General features: G+C 38.2%; 1 protein-coding gene across 5 annotated transcripts in view; it reads right to left on the minus strand.

The window, feature by feature from the left end:
• Window positions 1-406: 406 nt before the first annotated feature.
• Window positions 407-19,187, minus strand: part of LOC764034 (cytosolic carboxypeptidase-like protein 5) — a 29,268-nt gene continuing 10,487 nt past the window's right edge. The window contains exons 3-18 of one of the 5 annotated variants that reach the window (XR_004063789.1): window positions 18,140-18,355; window positions 17,273-17,444; window positions 16,364-16,524; window positions 15,642-15,819; window positions 14,288-15,378; window positions 13,624-13,759; window positions 12,551-12,735; window positions 11,153-11,328; window positions 10,133-10,677; window positions 9,089-9,154; window positions 8,108-8,280; window positions 6,384-6,622; window positions 5,465-5,540; window positions 3,051-3,144; window positions 1,448-1,652; window positions 407-1,279 (exon numbers count right to left, since the gene is read on the minus strand). Coding sequence is in view for 4 of the 5 variants with exons in the window: in XM_030983327.1 (XP_030839187.1) it covers window positions 1,539-1,652; window positions 3,051-3,144; window positions 5,465-5,540; window positions 6,384-6,622; window positions 8,108-8,280; window positions 9,089-9,154; window positions 10,133-10,677; window positions 11,153-11,328; window positions 12,551-12,735; window positions 13,624-13,759; window positions 14,288-15,378; window positions 15,642-15,819; window positions 16,364-16,524; window positions 17,273-17,444; window positions 18,140-18,339 (3,606 nt within the window). In the remaining variant the exon portion in view is untranslated. Of the gene's footprint in view, window positions 1,653-3,050; window positions 3,145-4,222; window positions 4,276-5,464; window positions 5,541-6,383; window positions 6,623-8,107; window positions 8,281-9,088; window positions 9,155-10,132; window positions 10,678-11,152; window positions 11,329-12,550; window positions 12,736-13,623; window positions 13,760-14,287; window positions 15,379-15,641; window positions 15,820-16,363; window positions 16,525-17,272; window positions 17,445-18,139; window positions 18,356-19,187 lie in introns of all 5 variants that reach the window. The other 4 variants (XM_030983329.1, XM_030983327.1, XM_030983328.1 and 1 more) reach the window with 4 other exon arrangements.

Below are 19,187 nucleotides of genomic sequence, written 5' to 3' on the forward strand. Positions count from 1 at the left end.
ACAACATAATTAAGCATCAATTCATCACTTCAATACATACTTACAATCATACAAATGTTATCTTATGTAGATAACACAGTGGAATGGATCAAAGTATATTTGGTAGGCTACTTCAACCTTTGGTATTACAGAAAGACTACGTATGTCAATTTCCTCGTAGTTGTTCATACTGTCTGGTGTTTACAAACATCATGTATTTCTAAAGTGTACCAATCACCCAAAACTATTTTGTCATCTCTGTTAGTTCATGTAGTTCCATGCCATACATTTATAATACTACATGTATGTTCAAAATATGAGCCTTCACTTGACAAAATGTAAGTCAAATAAATGTTCATGTATCTTGTCCCAAATGTTCATATCATTTTTATTCTTGGGAACTTACAAAAACAAGCTATGCTTTCCAGTAGGTTCCTGTTTCATTTCATAATTTTGAACTTACTTTGTCAACTATGTTCTTCATTTAGCAAACAATTGATACGAAATGGAATAAATTCAAATCGAATTATGCATAGTAAAACGTGTGCAGTCTGTGACATTGCAAATAACAGCCTCTAAGTTCACAACCCCTGAACTAAATTTGAAGTGACATCACGATGTATCCTTGCAGCTCATAAAGATGATTTATACAAAATCGCAGCAAAGCAAACGGCAATAAACAATTAAATTGCCTAGAATATTAAGCCCCATGGAGTACTGAATTTCAAGTCAATTCACAACGCGAAAAAATTAAATATTCTGAATATTAGATAGTAAAAAATATATGGTACAATTGTTTTGAGCAATATCTTTTTCATTTCTAGAACAAAGGAACTACAGGTTATTGCATGCCCACACCTCATTTAAAAAAATCACAGAATGTTTGAAATATTATAGATTTTCAACTGTACTTGCAGATATTCATTATTTATATATTTCATTACCTTCTGTCACTGCACTACCTTATTTAAAATTCAAACAAAGTTTTAATCAATCCACTCTTCTCTAAATGAAAAGAGACGTAACTTGGTATGTTTTGAGACTTATACAGCAAACATTTATAACACTGCATATTGCATAATGATCAAGCATAACTTACACTTTCAACATCTTTTCAAATTTGTCATAACCATCAGGAAAAAAAAATCAACCCCCCTCCCCCTTCTGGGTCGCCGCCCCAGCATTTGGAGTATGAACCATAGCATATTCATGGAGTTATCTGTGACATAGATAGATGCATATTCAAATGCCATTTCATTCTCATATGGGAGGAACTACTTCAGTGACCCATGCATCTGACCTATGAACGAATGTGACTTCCTGTGACGCATCTATCTCCTCTTCTCTAGCTACAGGTGTAACTAGCTTCTCAGGAAGCCAACGATGACAAATGTAGAGGGCTAGAAATCTACCCAGAAACCAATCTTCTTGACTGGGATGGGTATTTTCTGTGACCCATGAATCTGACCTATGAACGAATGTGACTTCCTGTGACGCATCTATCTCCTCTTTACTAGCTATGGGTGTAACTAGCAACTCAGGAAGCCAATGAAGGTGGGCTAGAAATCTACCCAGAAACCAATTTTCTTGACTGGGATGGGTGTTTTCTGAGACTGCCGCCTTTGCAGTAACTCATTCAGTTCAACCACTTGGTAGGAAACACTGGAATCTCTCTGAAGATTAGAATTGGAAAGACAACAGAAATATCTTTTTGAAACAGGTTGAAATAATGTATATCTATAAGTATTAAATGTTGGTCATCTACTTTATGATCATACTACATGACAACAACATCAGAAAATGTCATCACTATGATCACAAAGAATTCAAGAAATCTAGCTCAGGGGGATTTCAATGGCCCACGGCAAGCCATTCCCTCATGAAATAAGTATCAAGAATACATAATCTGTACATGTTTTATCGGAAACACAATAGTGGTTGGGTCTTGACAATGCCCTTTAAAGCCTATCTGCACTAGTTTGGCCAGGAGGGATTAGACCTCCCAGCATGGTCACTGACAGGTGGTTTTTTCATCAAATCAGCTCTAAATTAAGAAAAAGGAGACCATGGGGACCAATGGTCATCGATTAGGCATTGTTGGCTATATATAGAGGGCGCAATTAGCTATAAGTAGTGCAGTGGGGTTTTAAGGCTAATTAAGATATGATGCGGCAAACTTCTTCGTCTTTGACGTACAGGTGAAATACGCTTCACATTTCTGTATCTTATAACACAGAATGAGTTCCTCCAACTAGTATTTTGTATTATATTTATTAACATTTATTTCCTTCTCAACAGCACAATATAAAACACAATGTATATACATACATGATATATGTAACAATTATTTCAACATAGAGTATACAGTAAATAATTCAGATACGGAAGGAGCGAAAACCCGGAAAGCATAGCTTGAGTTGGGAACGCCCATAATAAATTAACACAGTTACCGAAAGAACATTATAGATATTATTATGAAAATTACATTGTTTATAAAAGAACGTTGATAGGAAAGAAAAAATAGTGAAAGGAAGAAAGGAGAGAATTAAGTATAGGAAGGCATGTTCACCCATAAAGAGAAAGTTACATCAATTGGGCTGTACATGTGTCTGCGATTACATCATAAAGTTAACGAAGTACAATTGTAAAATAGACAGCGGGTACATATCATTAAAAAAAACTAATTAGCAGTAGGAGTTGGGAGCTGTAGAGTAACAAACGTGTAGAGTAACAAATGTATGGAGTGACAAACGTATTCTGGAAAGATTTTGTGATCAAGTTACTCAATAATCAATTGTTATGCATTGCATAAGCTTTTCCTCACCCTCTGGAATATTTGTAGCATTTTTTTTAATGCAACACAAAATGTATTTTATTTCATATTTCTCGGAAACAAGAATACATGAGAGCCCATCCGCAACGCTACAATCAATACGTTCGTTGCGCTTTCATTGTATGATTTACGAAATCACCGAGCTGCAAAAATCTGTTGATATTTTTGCAATCCTTCGTTTCTGGCAGAGTTTTATGTAATCGCGAGCCACCCACCACCGTATCTTGAGAGTACTTACCCGTCCTCCAGTGAAGGAGTTTGATTTCTTGATCGGGCTTCCTACTTTGGATTTAAGGTAGGAAGGTTCTTGCATACTGCCAATCGAGCGACTCCTGAAAGAAGAGCAAGAAAGAAAAATTGTTATAAACTCAGCGAAGCAGTCATCTGATGCAGTGAAAAAGAAAATAAATTAATTAAGCCTCAAAAAGCTCCAAAAAAAAGACATTTTCATTTTTACAAGAAAAACTGAACAAAACTGAATTGATGATTCAATGACAGAGCAGTAAGCACAAGAGAAAGAGAGAGAAATAGAAAGAGAAAGAGAGAGAGAGAGAGAGAGAGAAAAAAAAAATCAAACTCTTTCCACTGCATTATCAGTATTATTCACAAGCAAAACAATGCTAGAATAGAGCACCCTTTTCTCTTGTTTCTGTTGAGGTGGCACAGAATAATATGTCTGGAACACAAAATGTACATAGTTGAATTAATAATTTTTCACATACAGGTATTGTTAGGATATGGAACTGGGAAATACATGTACTGGTACTAGTACATTGGACCTTGATTGGGCCTATTGTACTGAAAATTTCATTCAGATAGATACCGCTGTCAAATAAAAACTTATAATTCAACTACATCATGCCTTTTGAATTCTGAACTCAGCTTTTCATTCCACTTATTATGCAAAACAACCTTAAAGAGGAGCTGAGGAACTGACCATTTTTGTAATGTAACCAAATCTAATGCATACGCGACCAAAGACAAATTATTGCATTCATCTGATATGCATAATTGTATTTCAATAGTCAGAATACAAACTGCATACATTAGTTGTTGTCAGGTAGGGAGAACATTATATCTTGCCTGACCTAACAACAAGTAACATATGTAATAAGCATTCTAACTCTTGAAATACATGCATTAAAGGCCCACTGTACTACTTGTAGCTACTTGCTCCCTCTATATAGAAAACAATGCCTAATCGGTGACCATTGGTCCCCCATGATCCTCTTTTCCTCATGTTAATTGAGAGCTGAGTTAATGAGAAAGCCACCTGTCAGTGACCTTCCTGTGTGGTCTAATCCCTCCTAGTCAAACTAGTACAGACGGCCTTTAAGTTTGGTTACATTACGAAAATGGTCTATTGAAATATGATTTTGATTGAGTGATGGAATGAAAGTATGAACGTACCAGCATTGTGAGGCTGTGAGAGGGCTAGAAGGTGCTGCTGCATGGTTTGAAAACTGCACTCAACAACACACAAAAGATGGAGCGACAGAACAAGGAAATTAGTTACAACGAAGAGTGTAGATGTGAGAGAAAAGAAAGGAAAGGAAAAAAGTATGAAATCGTATGAGATAGGATTTGAGGCAGCTATTTTTAGAATCAAATCAGTCATTTCCCCCCAACCTTCAAAAAATAAAAAGGCTTTTCAGCCCAAGTGCAAACATAAGAAAATATATTTGGAAAACAAAAGGGGCAAAGTTAAATGTATTATACAATTGAGGACATGTAGGTACAAACAAATCTTTAATCACCACAGTATTTACAAACTTTAAAGGTAATACAAAGTTTTGGTATGGGTCATGAATTTGGTTCAAATGAACATATTGGAAACATATGCGATCCCACTATATTCGGTGATCGTTGTCGCGGTTGAAATCGAGGTAAAGTGATGAAATTGTAAATAATAAACTTTCGATGTATGGCTCCCTCTCAAGGTCAGGATATTAATTTAGCCATAAAAAAATGTTTCGTAACTAAAATCGACCGATTGGCTATTCCTATTTAGAAATTATATATCACAACTACATATTCTGAGATTTTCAAGGTCGCAGCTACCATTGTATGGCCGTAGGTGCTATTTGAAAATATCGAAATTTACCCGGAGCACCGGTAAATTTTCATATTCATTTTTTCTCGAAAGTAGAAGTGTTTTAGGGGTTAAATTTTCTAGTGCTTATAATACATCCACAGGGGCATCAAATTATTTCAAAATTGTAAAGAATCACTATCCAGCCAATTTTCAAAATTTCCCAAAACTTTGTATTACCTTTAAGACTTTTTCAAACATAAAAATTAACCAGCACCATCTCTGCACCACTTTAAAAAACACATTTAATAAAAACCTATTAAAAAAAAAAATAATAATTCAAGTGAATGAATTAAAAGGGGAAAAAAGACTTGTATGCAAATTTTAGTACATTCAGGAAACTCATTAATACAAATTTCACATTTACCACACACAATATTTACACATATGAATATGCCAAACAGGGAAAAAAAAATCACTAGTAAACTATTAAGAATGCAAACACCATTGTGAAATAGAATGATATTAGGAGTAGAGACTGAAACACATGTTCACTATTCAAGAAACACACATGTTGAAAGATGAAAGATTGCAAGGTGGAAGCAATAATTGCAACTTACCTCTTTGGTGTACTGTCTCTCCGACGGTCCCCGTGAGATGCAAAAGTAGTGTGTTCAGACATTGGGTGCAAATCGTCTGTGAAACCGTTAAAAAGATACAAAGAATCAAGATTTCTGTGTAATTAACTAATTAAATTATTACTTTTTATGACCAATTTGTCTAATGCCCATTTCTAAATTAATTTGATGTCATCTATATCAAGTCAGCCTAGCATCCATAATTTACTCTATAAGCTGTTATTTTTCGCAAGGGTTTTTATTTCTGTACCTTTTGCAAATAGATCCATGGTCACCAATAATAACTATGACAACGAAAAAGAGAAAAAAGAGGTGATAATGCATGTGTGGACAAGTAGCAGGTAGCCTGTGTTATAATATCTGTGTCCCTGTCAGTTGCAAAAATATCTGAAGTAAAAAATATTCTGGCATTTACAGTGATTGGATCGAGAATTGACATTTGGTACTGCTACATTTGGTCTGGGGTTTATTTTGTCAAATATATTAGATAAGGGTTAGGGTTCCAATCAGGTTTTAGTAATTAGCTCTAAGGTTTGAGTTAGATAGTGTTGCAGAAGCAAATACAGTCAAACCTGCTTTAGTGAGTTTGACCACCTGTCTACAAAGATCACATTTTTTGTTTCCCTTGAAAATGGTTTCTCATTTAAACATGTACTAAAGGAACCTGTCTACAAAGACCACATTTTTTTTCCCCTTGAAAATGGTTTCTCATTGAATCGTTTACCAAAGGAACCTGTCTACAAAGGCCACATTTGTTGTTTCCCTTTGAAAATGGTTTCTCATTGAATCATGTACCAAAGGAACCTACATGTATCTACAAAGATACACACTTTTTGTGTTTCCCTTGGGCAGGCGCTATAGACAGGTTTGACTGTATCATAAATCCACAGCAATTACTTACTAGGTGTAGGATCTGAGAGGCTGCTTGTAAGTGACCTCTGCCTCGTCCGTTCCGTTGTTCTGCGGTTCATCAATCGCTCAGGGTCGCTGTCTGTCCCGCTGTGCTTACCTCCCTTGGTCAGCGCCGCCCGGTGGGAGTTCTTCTGGGACTTGCGGCTAGGGCTGTGGGAGATGCTGCGTCGTTTCGGTCCGTTCACCTTCTTCCGTCTCTTCTTGGTCTTGTCGGCCGAGTCCTGCTGACTGTGTGTGAGGAGATAGTGGAGGGAGAATGAAGACTCTTCCATTGTAATAATAATAATAATATTCCGCTTTTATATAGCGCCCAATACATCAATACAACAATGTGCCTAATCGCTTTACAGAAATATTATTACCCCGGTCATCAGATTCAGGCTTACTCGTACATGTACACAATGTATGCACATTTTCCACTCCCTGGGGAGCATTCCAGCCAGAAGACTCTTCCATTGTACTTCTGACAGGGTAGCGCTATTGTTAACCTCAACAATTGATCAACATGCCTAGCTATCATGTTGTCTCCAGCTATCCTCTAAGTTTTTATCTTACTCCATTTAATATTTTTTGTTAATATTAGATTCTATCTCCACTCCTGTCTCTGCTTTTCTGGCCTCTTTCTTTCTCTCTTTCTTTTCTGACCTCACATTTTACATTGTACTACCTTGCCCGTTATATTTACATATTTCAAAATTTTATTCTTATTTTCCGTACATTATATTTGATTTGAAATCTTTAATTTTTTAATTTTTTCTTCTTAATAATAATATAATAACCTAGGTTTCTATAGCGCATTTCATCTTCGAAGAAAATACCAATGCGCTTTACAATATTAATACAACAAAATTACACATAACTACTAATTCATGAACTAAAGAAATATCAAAATAAGGACAAGATTAATAATGAAATCTACTCTTATAATAATATACATCTGTATAAAAAAAAATTTAAAAAAAAGAATATAAAGGTAAACTGTTTTTCTATATAAAATGTGGAATAAATAAAACTTCAAACTTCATTACATGTTTCTGTTCATTCTCCCCTTGCCAAACCTGTTTCAGAACACATACAGTTGCTCTATTTTCTTCTTCTCTCCTTACATGTACTTGATGTATTTCTGTATTTGTTAATATCTACATACTGTATATAAATCTCTATCAGTTAACCCCTATTTTTAAAATTTCTTGTCTTTTTTGCCCAGAGAATTAGTCAATTTTGAAGTTCTTAATCTTTAATTCTGCCTCTGCCAGCTTCTGTCTGCCTGTCTAGATCTGTCTCTCCTTCTCTTGTTCCATCTCACTTTCGCTAATCTTTCCTAATGTAAACATAGGCTCCCTAAAGCTTTGAGTTCACTCTTCTCCCCCTCTACGTGTATGCTTGTCTATATCTCTCTCTCTCTCTCAATCTTCCTTAATCTTCTCTATCCTTCTTTTGCCCCCCGCCCTCTCCTCCCTCTATCTCTTTTTTTTTTCTCTCTCTCTCTCTCTTTCTCTCTCTTTCTTTCTCTCTTTCTTTCTCTCTCTTACACTTCTTTATCCTTCTCTGCCCCCCTGCTCTGTCTCTCTCTCTCTCTTTTTTCTCCTTTTCTCTCTCTGCCTTAGTCTTCTCTATCCTTCTTTTGCCCCCTTCCCCCCTGCCCCTCTCCCTCTCTCTCTCCCTCCCTCTCTCTCTATATGTATATATCTCTCTCTATAATATCTTGCTTACCTATCCTCATGTAAACACAGACTCCCCAGTGCTTTGAGATCACTCTTCTCCCCCTGCACATGTATGTTGCCATGATGCTGGGCGGGCTGTGATGAGGATGCCCGAAGGTCTATTGTCATGTGTTGCCGTGGAAACAAAGATTGGTGGCCCTTAGGTGAGAGTGCAGATGGTGCCTAGAGAAATCAGGAAGAGAGTATAATTCAGGTTGTACACCACATGCTCTGGCTTTAAATGCTCCATAGCCAATTTCTGTACACAAAACATATTATGAACTTAAACCCTGGAACAAATACTATATACTGTACCAACTCTTACCCTGACCTGAAGTCCTGAACCCACTTGCACACCTAACCCTAATAATCTCTATATATTTAAAACAAGAAAGCCTGGAGCAAATGTCGGAGAAGCACAAGCAACTGTCGGATGACCAAAATTTGATGTCAATATTGCCGAGGTTGGTATGAAGGAAAGGACAATTCTATGGTACTATAGGAAAATCAAACATAAAAAGAAATTTTTGTCTTTGTACATGTATATAAAATTGCTTATCCTACATGTAGGTTACAAAGCAAACAAGCTGGAAATGATTATGGCTACAACATATGTATAGCCATAAAAAGGTCCAACAAGTGTCCTGACAGATTATATTTTCAGAGCTGCATTACTTTATAGGGTTACAGGATATGATGATTGATATCCGCAATAAAAGAATGATATATGAATGATTCATTAATATCTGATGAACGATGAGAACCTGTAATGAAATGCAGCAAACCCAAGATATATATGCCAATCTTTCCAGAAAACAAAATGGTGCTATTACGTTTGTTTGAAAACTGCAGTAAAAAAAAAAAAAAAATTATATAAAACAATAATGGCTCTGTCATTCTTCATACAGAATTCCACACAGAACCTTTGCAAGAATCATTGAGCAATACGACAGAGCTAGGACACCCCTGCCAGCGAGTGGTATATTCTTACCGTTGGAGGGAACTCCAGCTTGACTGTGTGCACAGCATCAGATGTACTGGGTGATAACACAGTGCTCTGTAGGTGAGTGCAACATCAGACAAGCAGCGGAGGGGCAGACACAGTGTAAAAATGGCAAATATATATGCAGGTTAAAGGTTAATGTCAAGCGTACATGTATGTAGCCTATGAAGAGTTAGTTCAAATTTAATCCAAATCATGAATGCCAAGCTAATTGATTTGTAGTTTTTTGTTTTAAATAAAGAGGCGTTTGTGTTAGTATGTGACAATATTCTTGTATACAAAATACTATGTGGTCAGTTTCATCATAATTTTTCTTGATAATATTTCACTTTTCCAATACAAAACGGAGGTTCAAAACAAGTTCAAATTGCATCAATTTCATAATTTTGAGTAATTCATAGAGTAGATTCCTCACTTTACAAAAATTTCTTATAAGAACAAAAAATTCATCGCAAAAATTGAAAAAATGAGGGAGGGGTAGAGAAACTAAAAATCAATATTGTACAGGGCTTCGCTAGGCCGTTGACTTCTGAATTCTTTAATTCTCATATAGTGTGATCCAATGGGTTAGATGCAATTTGCAGATGACAGTTAGGTGCTCATAATGGTGGTGTTATCAAATGAAACATTTTGAATTTTGCAAACACCAAAACATATGTATGGGAAATATTTTTTTCTTCATCCAAGCAAGGATGTCATTTTGTTAATGCCTGCGTAAAATCACATTTGAATTAACATAGTGCATGTTAAATACTTGCAAAAATTTCTTTAAAATTATGGGTTTTTTTCTCAAGAGGTGGTCCAATGTACACGATAATAACATTTCATAACAAGGATACAAATACAGGGTCTATATACATATGGTCTGCACACTCAAAAGCACATTACAGCGTCATATAATGTATTAGTGTGCTTGCATATAAATCCAATGGGTTAGTACAGTTGTAGGTTAATGTTGATGCTTGGCATTGACACTATTCACTCACCACAAAGCTTGAAACACGTTCGATTATCACTCACTCATGCACTCACCCCATGGTTCTTGACATACATCGCTGTTCTTTGCTGCGCCGTCGACGCCGTCGAGAATGCATGGGACTGCTCCTTGTCGCCACCTTGGGACCCCTCCAGCGCATTGATCATGACGGAGTTGAGCAGCTCGGTGACAACAGAGGGCAGTGTGCTTGACGCCATAGGGCCTCCATGGCGGGTGAACGTCCCTAGATTATTGGTTGACTTTGAGAGGAGGGTTCGGGGCGAGAGCTGGTTGCTTGATTCCTTCTGTCCGCCCCCCGACTCGATCGCGTTCTTTCCCAGCGCCGTGTCGGACTTGTTCTTCTTATGTGCCCATGCCGGTCCGGCCTTGAGGGATCTGGTGGTTGATGGTGGTGACTGTTTGTGGTGGGTCAGGGGGAGGGGTATGGTGAAGTTCCTCCCCCCTGATGGTAAGGTGGATGCCACGCCCACGGTGGTGGTGGTGGTGGAGGCGGAGGCAGCAGAGGATGCAGTGGATGTCGAGACACCGGTCCCTTGAAGGGTAGCTAGATGCTTTCTCCTTTCCATTGATGCTCTGGTTTCTGCAATAACAACAGATCAAACCATGACAAATATTGTTTGTTTAACATCTTGCACAAAATAATTATAGGGAAGCAAGAGGTAAAAAAAAACTTCATCATTTTCTAGAGGAAATTCAACGTTTTTTTTATCTTGTCATTAGATTCTAGAAAACATTGGGGTAAAACATAAATTAGTTTATGTCACATCTACTTTGGACAAATATTAATGTTATAAATTGAAAGACAAAAGTCTGATTCTGTCCCTCTGTTTCATAGAAAGATGGGCCAGAGGGCTTATAACTTGTAAGACCACCTGATATTCCCTACGTATAGAAAGGGATGGGGGGGGGGTAGAATAAATACTTTCATGACACAATTACACTCTCTGCATAAGTGAATAATTGAATTAAATGTATAAGTCACATCTCTTCTCTACTTTTAACAATAAAATGTTGCCATTGCTTACATTTTTTAAAATGTGTAAGTGGATTCTTACCTCTTACAGGTCCTAACGGTTTGGAATGAAGGTTTCTCTTTGGACTGTTGCTTGTATTCTGTTGTGCATTGGAATAGCTTGTGGTGTTACTGATGCCTGCATTGTTGCCGGAGTTGCCAGAATGGAACAGATTTGTTCTGTTAGGTTTTGCAGGAGTCATCACTGTTGCAACAAGACTGGAATATTACAAAGACAATTCAAAAAAAGATTGTTACTATTGGAGCCATTTAGATTATTGACTGACTTCCTATATCAATCAACTGGTTGTATTAAATTAAAGGCAAAACTGCAATCTGGTCCTAGATTACTGAATGTTATTGACCCAGTTCTTTTTACCCCTTATTTGACTTTCATTGTCATTAAAAGATACCCTAAAATGACCATAAAAAAGTATTAGTTGTCTTAAAGTGTAATACAGGACAATATAGAGGAAACTAGATGGAATTCGACTGCGCGCAGTCGACAATGATGCCTCCGTCATAGAGCAATTTTACAAACCAAAACAGAAGAAATTTTTTGAATTCAATTTCAATTGTAATCCATTGACAGGTTCTCAGAATATCGTGATAACAAGCAATTTCTCATATACAGAATAAGCCCTTGACCTTTGACCTTATGAACCAAGAATCTACTCAGTTCATTGGCTCTGCATATAACATACATGACCTAATTTTGGCAGGATTCCATCAATCGGTTCTTGAGATAACGGGATCACGAGCTCTTTTTGCATACATAATGTGCGCTGTGGCCTTTGACCTTTGACCTTATGACTCCTAAATCTAATCAGTTCATTGGCTCTGCAAGTAACGTACGTGACCTAAGTTTGGCGGGAATCCATCAATCGGTTCTTGAGATAACGCGATCACAAGCTGTTTTTGCATACATAATGTGCACTGTGGCCTTTGACCTTTGACCTTGTGACCCCAAAATCTAATCAGTCCATTGGCTCTGCAAGTAACATACATGACCTAAGTTTGGCAGCAATCCATCAATCAGTTCTTGAGATAACGCGATCACGAGCTGTTTTTGCATACATAATGAGCCCTGTGACCTTTGACCTTTAACCTCGTGACCCCAAAATCTAATCAGTTCATTGGCTCTGCAAGATACATACATGACCAAAGTTTGGCAGGAATCCATCAATCGGTTCTTCAGATAACGCGATCACAAGAACGGGACGTACGTACGTACAGACGTACGGACGGACAACCCGAAAACATAATGCCTCCGGCTACTTCGTAACGGAGGCATAAAAAGAAAATTACCCATTTTTTCTGCATCTAGAGTTAGAATATTGTTGATTACCTTAATATGCACCGTTATTTCAATTATAAAAATACCAAAATTGTTGTATTAAATGTTTTTCCCTTATCAAAGTGAGACACAAGATTGATGTACCTGGATGTTTTCGAAGCAACCCTTGACATCTTCTTGGGCAGTGAGGGAGCCCCGCGCATGCTTCGTAAGTAGCGTTGAACCCATGCCCTGACACCGTGAACGCTGCCACTCTCTGTGCCTGCCAGCCGAGACCAAGGGTTTGTATCTGTGATGTCCAGGGCAGCTATGGCTGTTGCTCTACCAACCTGAAAAAATGGATAAAAATCAGCGTAACAGTAACTAAACTACTTTTCATCTGGGTCTGGATTGACGTTGGCAATGGCGGCCTGTTCATGAAATATTGATGTTTTGTAGTGTGGAGGTCAAAGGTAGGGTAAATGACCTTTGAACCCCTTGTTACTATTGAGCCAGGTACATGCACAGGGCAAGGTACTCCATAACAAAAGAAAGTATAGCTGTGACAGAAAATTTCTAAAAGATCAAAAGTACACATCAATTTCTTAATAGTACTAGCATTCCAGAGCGAAATGCTACGTAATGAGCCCGACCTGGGTGTGTCCAAAAAATAAGGAAATCTATTTTGTGAATCCTTGAAATTTTGTAACACCGTGCATTACCTATAAATGAAAAACAAATTATACAATTAATAAAAGCAAGTGTATGAATGCTTTTAAAATACCCTTTACACATTGCACCTACAAATAAACGATACTTTTAAATGGCAAACATCTTCCAAGTTGCTAAATGACGCCCAAGAATTGTCTGTTAGGAGCCAGAAGGGCATTTAATGATAGGAATAAAAGCGCTTCTGGATCCTAACAGAAGGTATATGACACTACACAATGCTATAACACAGTTATTGAAATCTGAATTCAATGACATCAAATCGAGGGTTCAGTGACACAAAGACGTAACTCCATATTTTGTCAAAATGAGTATATGATATCAAAATGTTCAGAAAAATGTGGGCTTTCCAGGAAACACAAAGACTTACCTCCACCCAACACCCCATAGAAGCCAATGGCTAGTGAAACATAGACTTAACCTCTTAAGGCCCAAATGCTCAGTGACACATAAACCACTTTTTCTCAAAATGGCCAAAATGGAGTTACGTCTGACCCCTCGATACTTACCTCTTCATAATGTTGGGGTCCATACTTTGGCGGGTACCCAGCCAGGGGAGGCGGTGATGCCCTCCCTTCATCATTGGAGGCTGGAGCGAGGGAGTTCACAAAGCGACCAGAGTTATAGTTGCACTCTAGAGTGTAGCTGGATAAAAGTGAGAACAGTTTTGAAACAACTACTATGATATAATATTACTCTCAGCAAAGATCGCTTTTTTCAGTGAATATGATTTCTGCAGAAATTGGAGGCAAGGTTCTTTGAAAATGCAAACAATATCTTGCCTCTTAGTCTTTTTATACTCGATTTTTTCTTCCTTTTTTCTTTTTCTTTCTTTCTCTCTTTGAAATACTGAAAACCAAGATTTCACATGTACATGTAGTATAGTTTCCCTAAAGTTGCCAATATCTTATTGATGTTGCATATAAAGGCAGAGTGGGTGGGGGGTATTCCAAACAGAGCTGTTAAATCTTATGGTTGAGAAAATAAAATAACCCCCCCCCCCCTCAAAAAAACAATAATACAATTTGTTTTTGTTAATGCAGCAGCAGTACATGGGGAGTCTGCTCTCTTTTTTGTTGTTAATAACTTAGAAATTCTACAATATATTCAAGAAGAGGTTGAAAAATCATATAAATTTGTTGCCCAATTTACTCGACACCACAACCATGGTACCTGTGAATGATTCCTGTTGCTTTGTAGATACCAACCCGGCCGCTGCCTTCCTTCGACATGCCATCCCTTCTGTCCTTAGTGTACATGTTTTTCTCTGTGAAGTTACATCCGTCAAAATCAAAGTGCGCAGAGTTCATAGCGATCAGCTTCGGGAAGAGGAGGTTCTCCGTCTGTCGCTCCTCATCCTCATGAAAGTTGCCGTATATGAAGCAGCCGCGCTTGGAGGCGTGGCCATGAAGGTCAACGTAGAATGCTATACCACTTTCTTCTGAGGGTATAGACATTGGGTCGGTATCCCCACAGTTTACTGGTAATACTTGCTGTGCATTGTTGTTAGATTGATTGCTAGACAGGGGGGTTTGCGTCTTCATGCCGATGTCGCTTTCGACATCAGAATCGTCCACAGATGCATCGTCCCTTGAAATCTCTTTGCCATTGTGGGAGGTACTGTTTGGCAAGAACAATAAATCATTACCCGGCGTCAATCCATCACCGTATGAGTTTATCCCTCCTTCATTAGGACTGTATCTCTTCTCTTCATCATTAGACAATAGTGGTGAACTGTTGTCTAATTTGCTACCACGGTGCACAACGAGAATTGCATTAGCCCCTACGCCTTTCTTCTCAATGACAAACTTGTCCTTCCCTAGTTCTGCCCTCACCTCTGTACCTTCCTCCGCATTGTCTGTACCCTCTGTCCTTTCATTCCTCCTCATCCCATCATGACTAACGGGGGTTACCCCACCGCCTGGGGGAATTCCCCTACCTCGTCCAGAGTCAACCGATGACCTCATCACTCTTGAATTCACATGATGGTGCTGAACTACGCTCTTGGCAGCAAAGATGGACGGATGGAGCTCGGGGTCAGGGTTCACATAGACCCTGTTGAGGTTGACGCCCCGTTGGTCGGTGCGGTAGTAGCCCCTCTGGACACCATCAGGATTCAGGAGAGGGACCAGTTTGAAGACGTATTGCTTCCGGAGCTGACAGGCTCTTTCATCCTTGCTACGCAGGATGAAGTCAAAGAATCCATTGAAGACAAAACTGGCTGGTGTCTCGCCCGGGTGAACACGACTACTCAAGAAATAAACCTGGAAGAAAGGTCATACAAATATATGGTTTATAATATTGAACTGCAACTCATTGGCATAGTTCTTGGACAGTCCTGATATGAGAAAAAAAACTGGAAACTGGCTTCTTAGTATAGGACTCTACAAATTCTGAGACATCTCTTTATTCAAGCTAAATCCTGAAAGACCAAGATCCAGTTGTTATTATTAGTAAAGATGATATATACTACATACATGTATATGAGCAAGGTACAATTACTTGAGAATAAAGTGTTAAAGTTTACCCTCTTTCCTTTGAACTTCCTAGCCCTCTGTGTAGATGTATCAGGGAAGAGTCTATGCAGTCTTGGTTCCCTCTCTGTGGTTAGTCCATGGCAAGATGATATGGTTATGAGGTCCACACGTAGCTTGTCCAAGGAGTGGCATAGCACCTCACGGTGGTAGTAGATTGCACTGTTAGGGCTGAATTAAGATAGAGTTTGATTTAGAGAGGAATAAAATACTAATACATTGTTGTTCGAGAGATGTGGCTATTTCAGATGGTTATGAGGTTCACACAGAGCTTGTCCAATGTCCAAGGAGTGACATAGCAGTTCCCGGTGGTAGTAGATTACACTGTTAGGGCTGAATTAAGACAGAGTTTGATTTAGAGAGGGATTAAATACTATTACATTGTTGTTACAGAGATGTGGCTATGTAGGATGGTTATGAGGTCCACACGTAGTGTATACTAGGAGTGGCATAGCAGCTCCCGGAGGTAGTAGATTTCACCCCACCCCCCTCCAACTAATAACTTGTGGATAATAACTAATATCTAGTCCTTAGCGTTTAGTCATTTGTTGTGATTGACAACCTAAATACATTTTTTTTCGTTCTAATCCACATCATTTAATTGGGCCATATTTAGGGAAATCCTTTTTTCAAATTTAAACACCCAATAAAGAGCCTGCCCCTTTGCGCAATATCATAACCCTTAGACTCCCACCCAAAGAAAAAATCAACTTACCAGCCTGAATCATAATTCCTGCTGCTGAATTTGTTGTCCAGCTCAGTGAACTTGTCCTGGTACTCTGTGTAGGAATACGGGTAGCAGAACGCAAAGTAGACCGTAGAGAAGCGGTACTCAAAGCGATAGGTGAAGGAGAGTATGAACTGACCATCCACAGTCTGCAGAGTGAAAGAATGAAAATGCATGACTGAATGGTTATGCACTGATGCAAGTTTCTAGTTTCTATCTGCAAGCACAGATTCTACCTTTGAAAATACTATAGTCTGTGGAGCTCTGAACTAGGGCAAATCAGTTTATATAAGTAAATTTAGTGTACTGCACAGTTCAATCCTTCAAGTACAGGTATAGAGGCTTCTTTTGTCTAGTCTATAGAATGCTTCAAGACGATGTATTCTAATCGACAAAAATTGTCCATGTAAATTCTGATCACCCCGACTGTGTATAAAACATTTTGCAAAACATTAGTAGAGAGACGGGAAGGTATTGACTATGTTACAGTGTAAGTTAACAGCCTTCTCACTCTCCATAGATGATATTTATTTCTTCTACCTACATTTATACTGGTATGAATCATCATCAAGTGTGTGTGTGTGTGTTGGGGGTGGGGAAGGGGAGGCTGTCAGAACTTGTATCAATTCAAATTCAAATTCAAACTTTATTGATTTCAATCCAAACAGATAGGATCATTCTCAAATTTGTTTATACATTGGATAACAAATTTCAAAGTTATAGTGTAATTGAGTGTAAGAGTAAAGATAACAATTTAATGACACATATTAACATACTACTGCATGTCTCATCTGAAATATTATACAAGGATGAAAACATGTATGTATGTAAATTATCAAAAAGAAGAGAAAGAGAAAAAAAAAGAGAGAAAGAAAGAGAGATTGGACATTTTCTCACCTCATGGTAGGGCCTGTCCCGGATGCGTTCCCACTTGGGTTTCTGTGGGAGGACTTTGACGACCGGAGCTAGCCCCTGATTGTAGAGCTTGCCCTGCTTGTTCATGTTCATGATGTTAAACTTGATCAGTTTGTTCATGGGGCAACCCTTCACGGCAAAGTGGAACCAGGTTCTGTGAGAAGCGACATAGGGAGGGAAATGATTGGGAGAAGAATAAGAAAGTTAAACTCAGTAAGCATATAGTCTGGGTGACCTGCCTTTTTTTTCTGATTTGCCATTTTAATTGAAGGTTCTATGCAAAATATTATAGACTTCTATTTTCTGTTATTTCTTATAATTGCATGAAGTAATTTGAGCCAGGCACAAGAATGAGTTCTATACATGAGTATGTGTTTGATACAAAATATACCCATATAATTTTGCAGTCCATGTGGGTGCTGCTTTTTAGTGGATGCCCCCCATTTCCTCAGAAATTAAGAAATTCTTGTAATTTTATTATGTGCAAAGTTTATTTGTATAGTTTCTTGAAAAAATGAATTATGTACGAAATCAAATGTAATATCTTTGTTTACCTTTCTGTTGGAAATGAAATAAATATGAATATGAATATGTATACATTTATAAGTCATTTCAACATTTTTGGTAGAGAGTGGCATCATTTCTAGTGTGAACAGTACAAATATATCACATAGTAACCTCATATGGCCTATGGGTCCCCACAGAGAACAAGATAATGGATAATGCACAGCATTATATCACTGCCATGATAGGTTTTGTACCATTTGATACTTCTCTCAATTGATTCAGGCTGGAAATACCACTCAATGGAGATTTTCCCTCATGTCATAACTTTCTTGAGAAACTTGCCTGTTGCCATTTTCAAACTCTGTTCCTCCGCAGTCTGGATTGGTCCAGAGGTTAAACTCGTAGTCCGGGGCAGCGTTGGCATCCCCCACCCGGTGGCCTGTCCCGTCCTCATCATCGTCAGAACTGACTCTCTCTACCCGGGCCAAGTTACCAGAGTCAAACTTGGAGGTGAACAGGAGCCCTGCCAAGCGGCATTCCATAGCTGTGGAGTTACGACTAACATAAAGAAATATAAAGAGGTGCATTCAGACATTATTTACTACTCCTGGGGAGTGTTTCACAAAGACTAAGATCGACTTTTAGTTGAACTTTACTATGGCAGGCCTTTCATGCCACTAGTTCCTCTAACCATTCCTGGCATTGTTTTCTCAAGGGACGTACACATCGTGGTCACAAATCTAAAAAAATTACCTTTTTTAATAGTTCATTATTGAAGGAAAAAATATTATCTAAAGATCATTATTGCGAGACCAATGGTGAGAGCAACTAGTGGCATGAACATGAAACACTCCCTGGGTGATATCTCCACAGGAGGGAGAGGGCAGGGGGGGGGGGGCAGGAATTGATATCACATTATTGAAGAGGCGATGACCAGCGAAAACCTACATGGGGAGCGGTGAGCGGTATAGCTCCATGCAGAAAGCTCAAAAAAAGCTCTGGTATTTGGTAAACTGATGAAGAGCTCAGGTGGTATTACTATCAAATACTAAAATACCACTGTGTGTAAATCACACTTACATGTGTACACATACAATTCTAAATCACAAAAAATGGCTACTGCAAACAAAAAAGCTTCTTCTTTTTTTTTTCCAAAATAAAAACTATCTCTAATTCTTTATTAGCCCATAACAATTAGTGCATAATTCCTGGGGCTGCATGAGTGACATAAATAATAAAGGTTTTGTTTGTACATGTAGGTATGGTATATAGTTGTTCTTAGAGTGTAATTGTTGCGGGGGGGGGGGGGTCATTTACATTATAGTGGTATCAGTAAATTAAAGGTTTTTATTTCATCTAAATGGAATTTGGATAAAATATTTTTAATGGC

The sequence above is a fragment of the Strongylocentrotus purpuratus genome, unplaced genomic scaffold, assembly GCF_000002235.5.
Source record: "Strongylocentrotus purpuratus isolate Spur 01 unplaced genomic scaffold, Spur_5.0 spur5_scaffold_13, whole genome shotgun sequence".
NCBI lineage: Eukaryota > Metazoa > Echinodermata > Echinoidea > Camarodonta > Strongylocentrotidae > Strongylocentrotus > Strongylocentrotus purpuratus.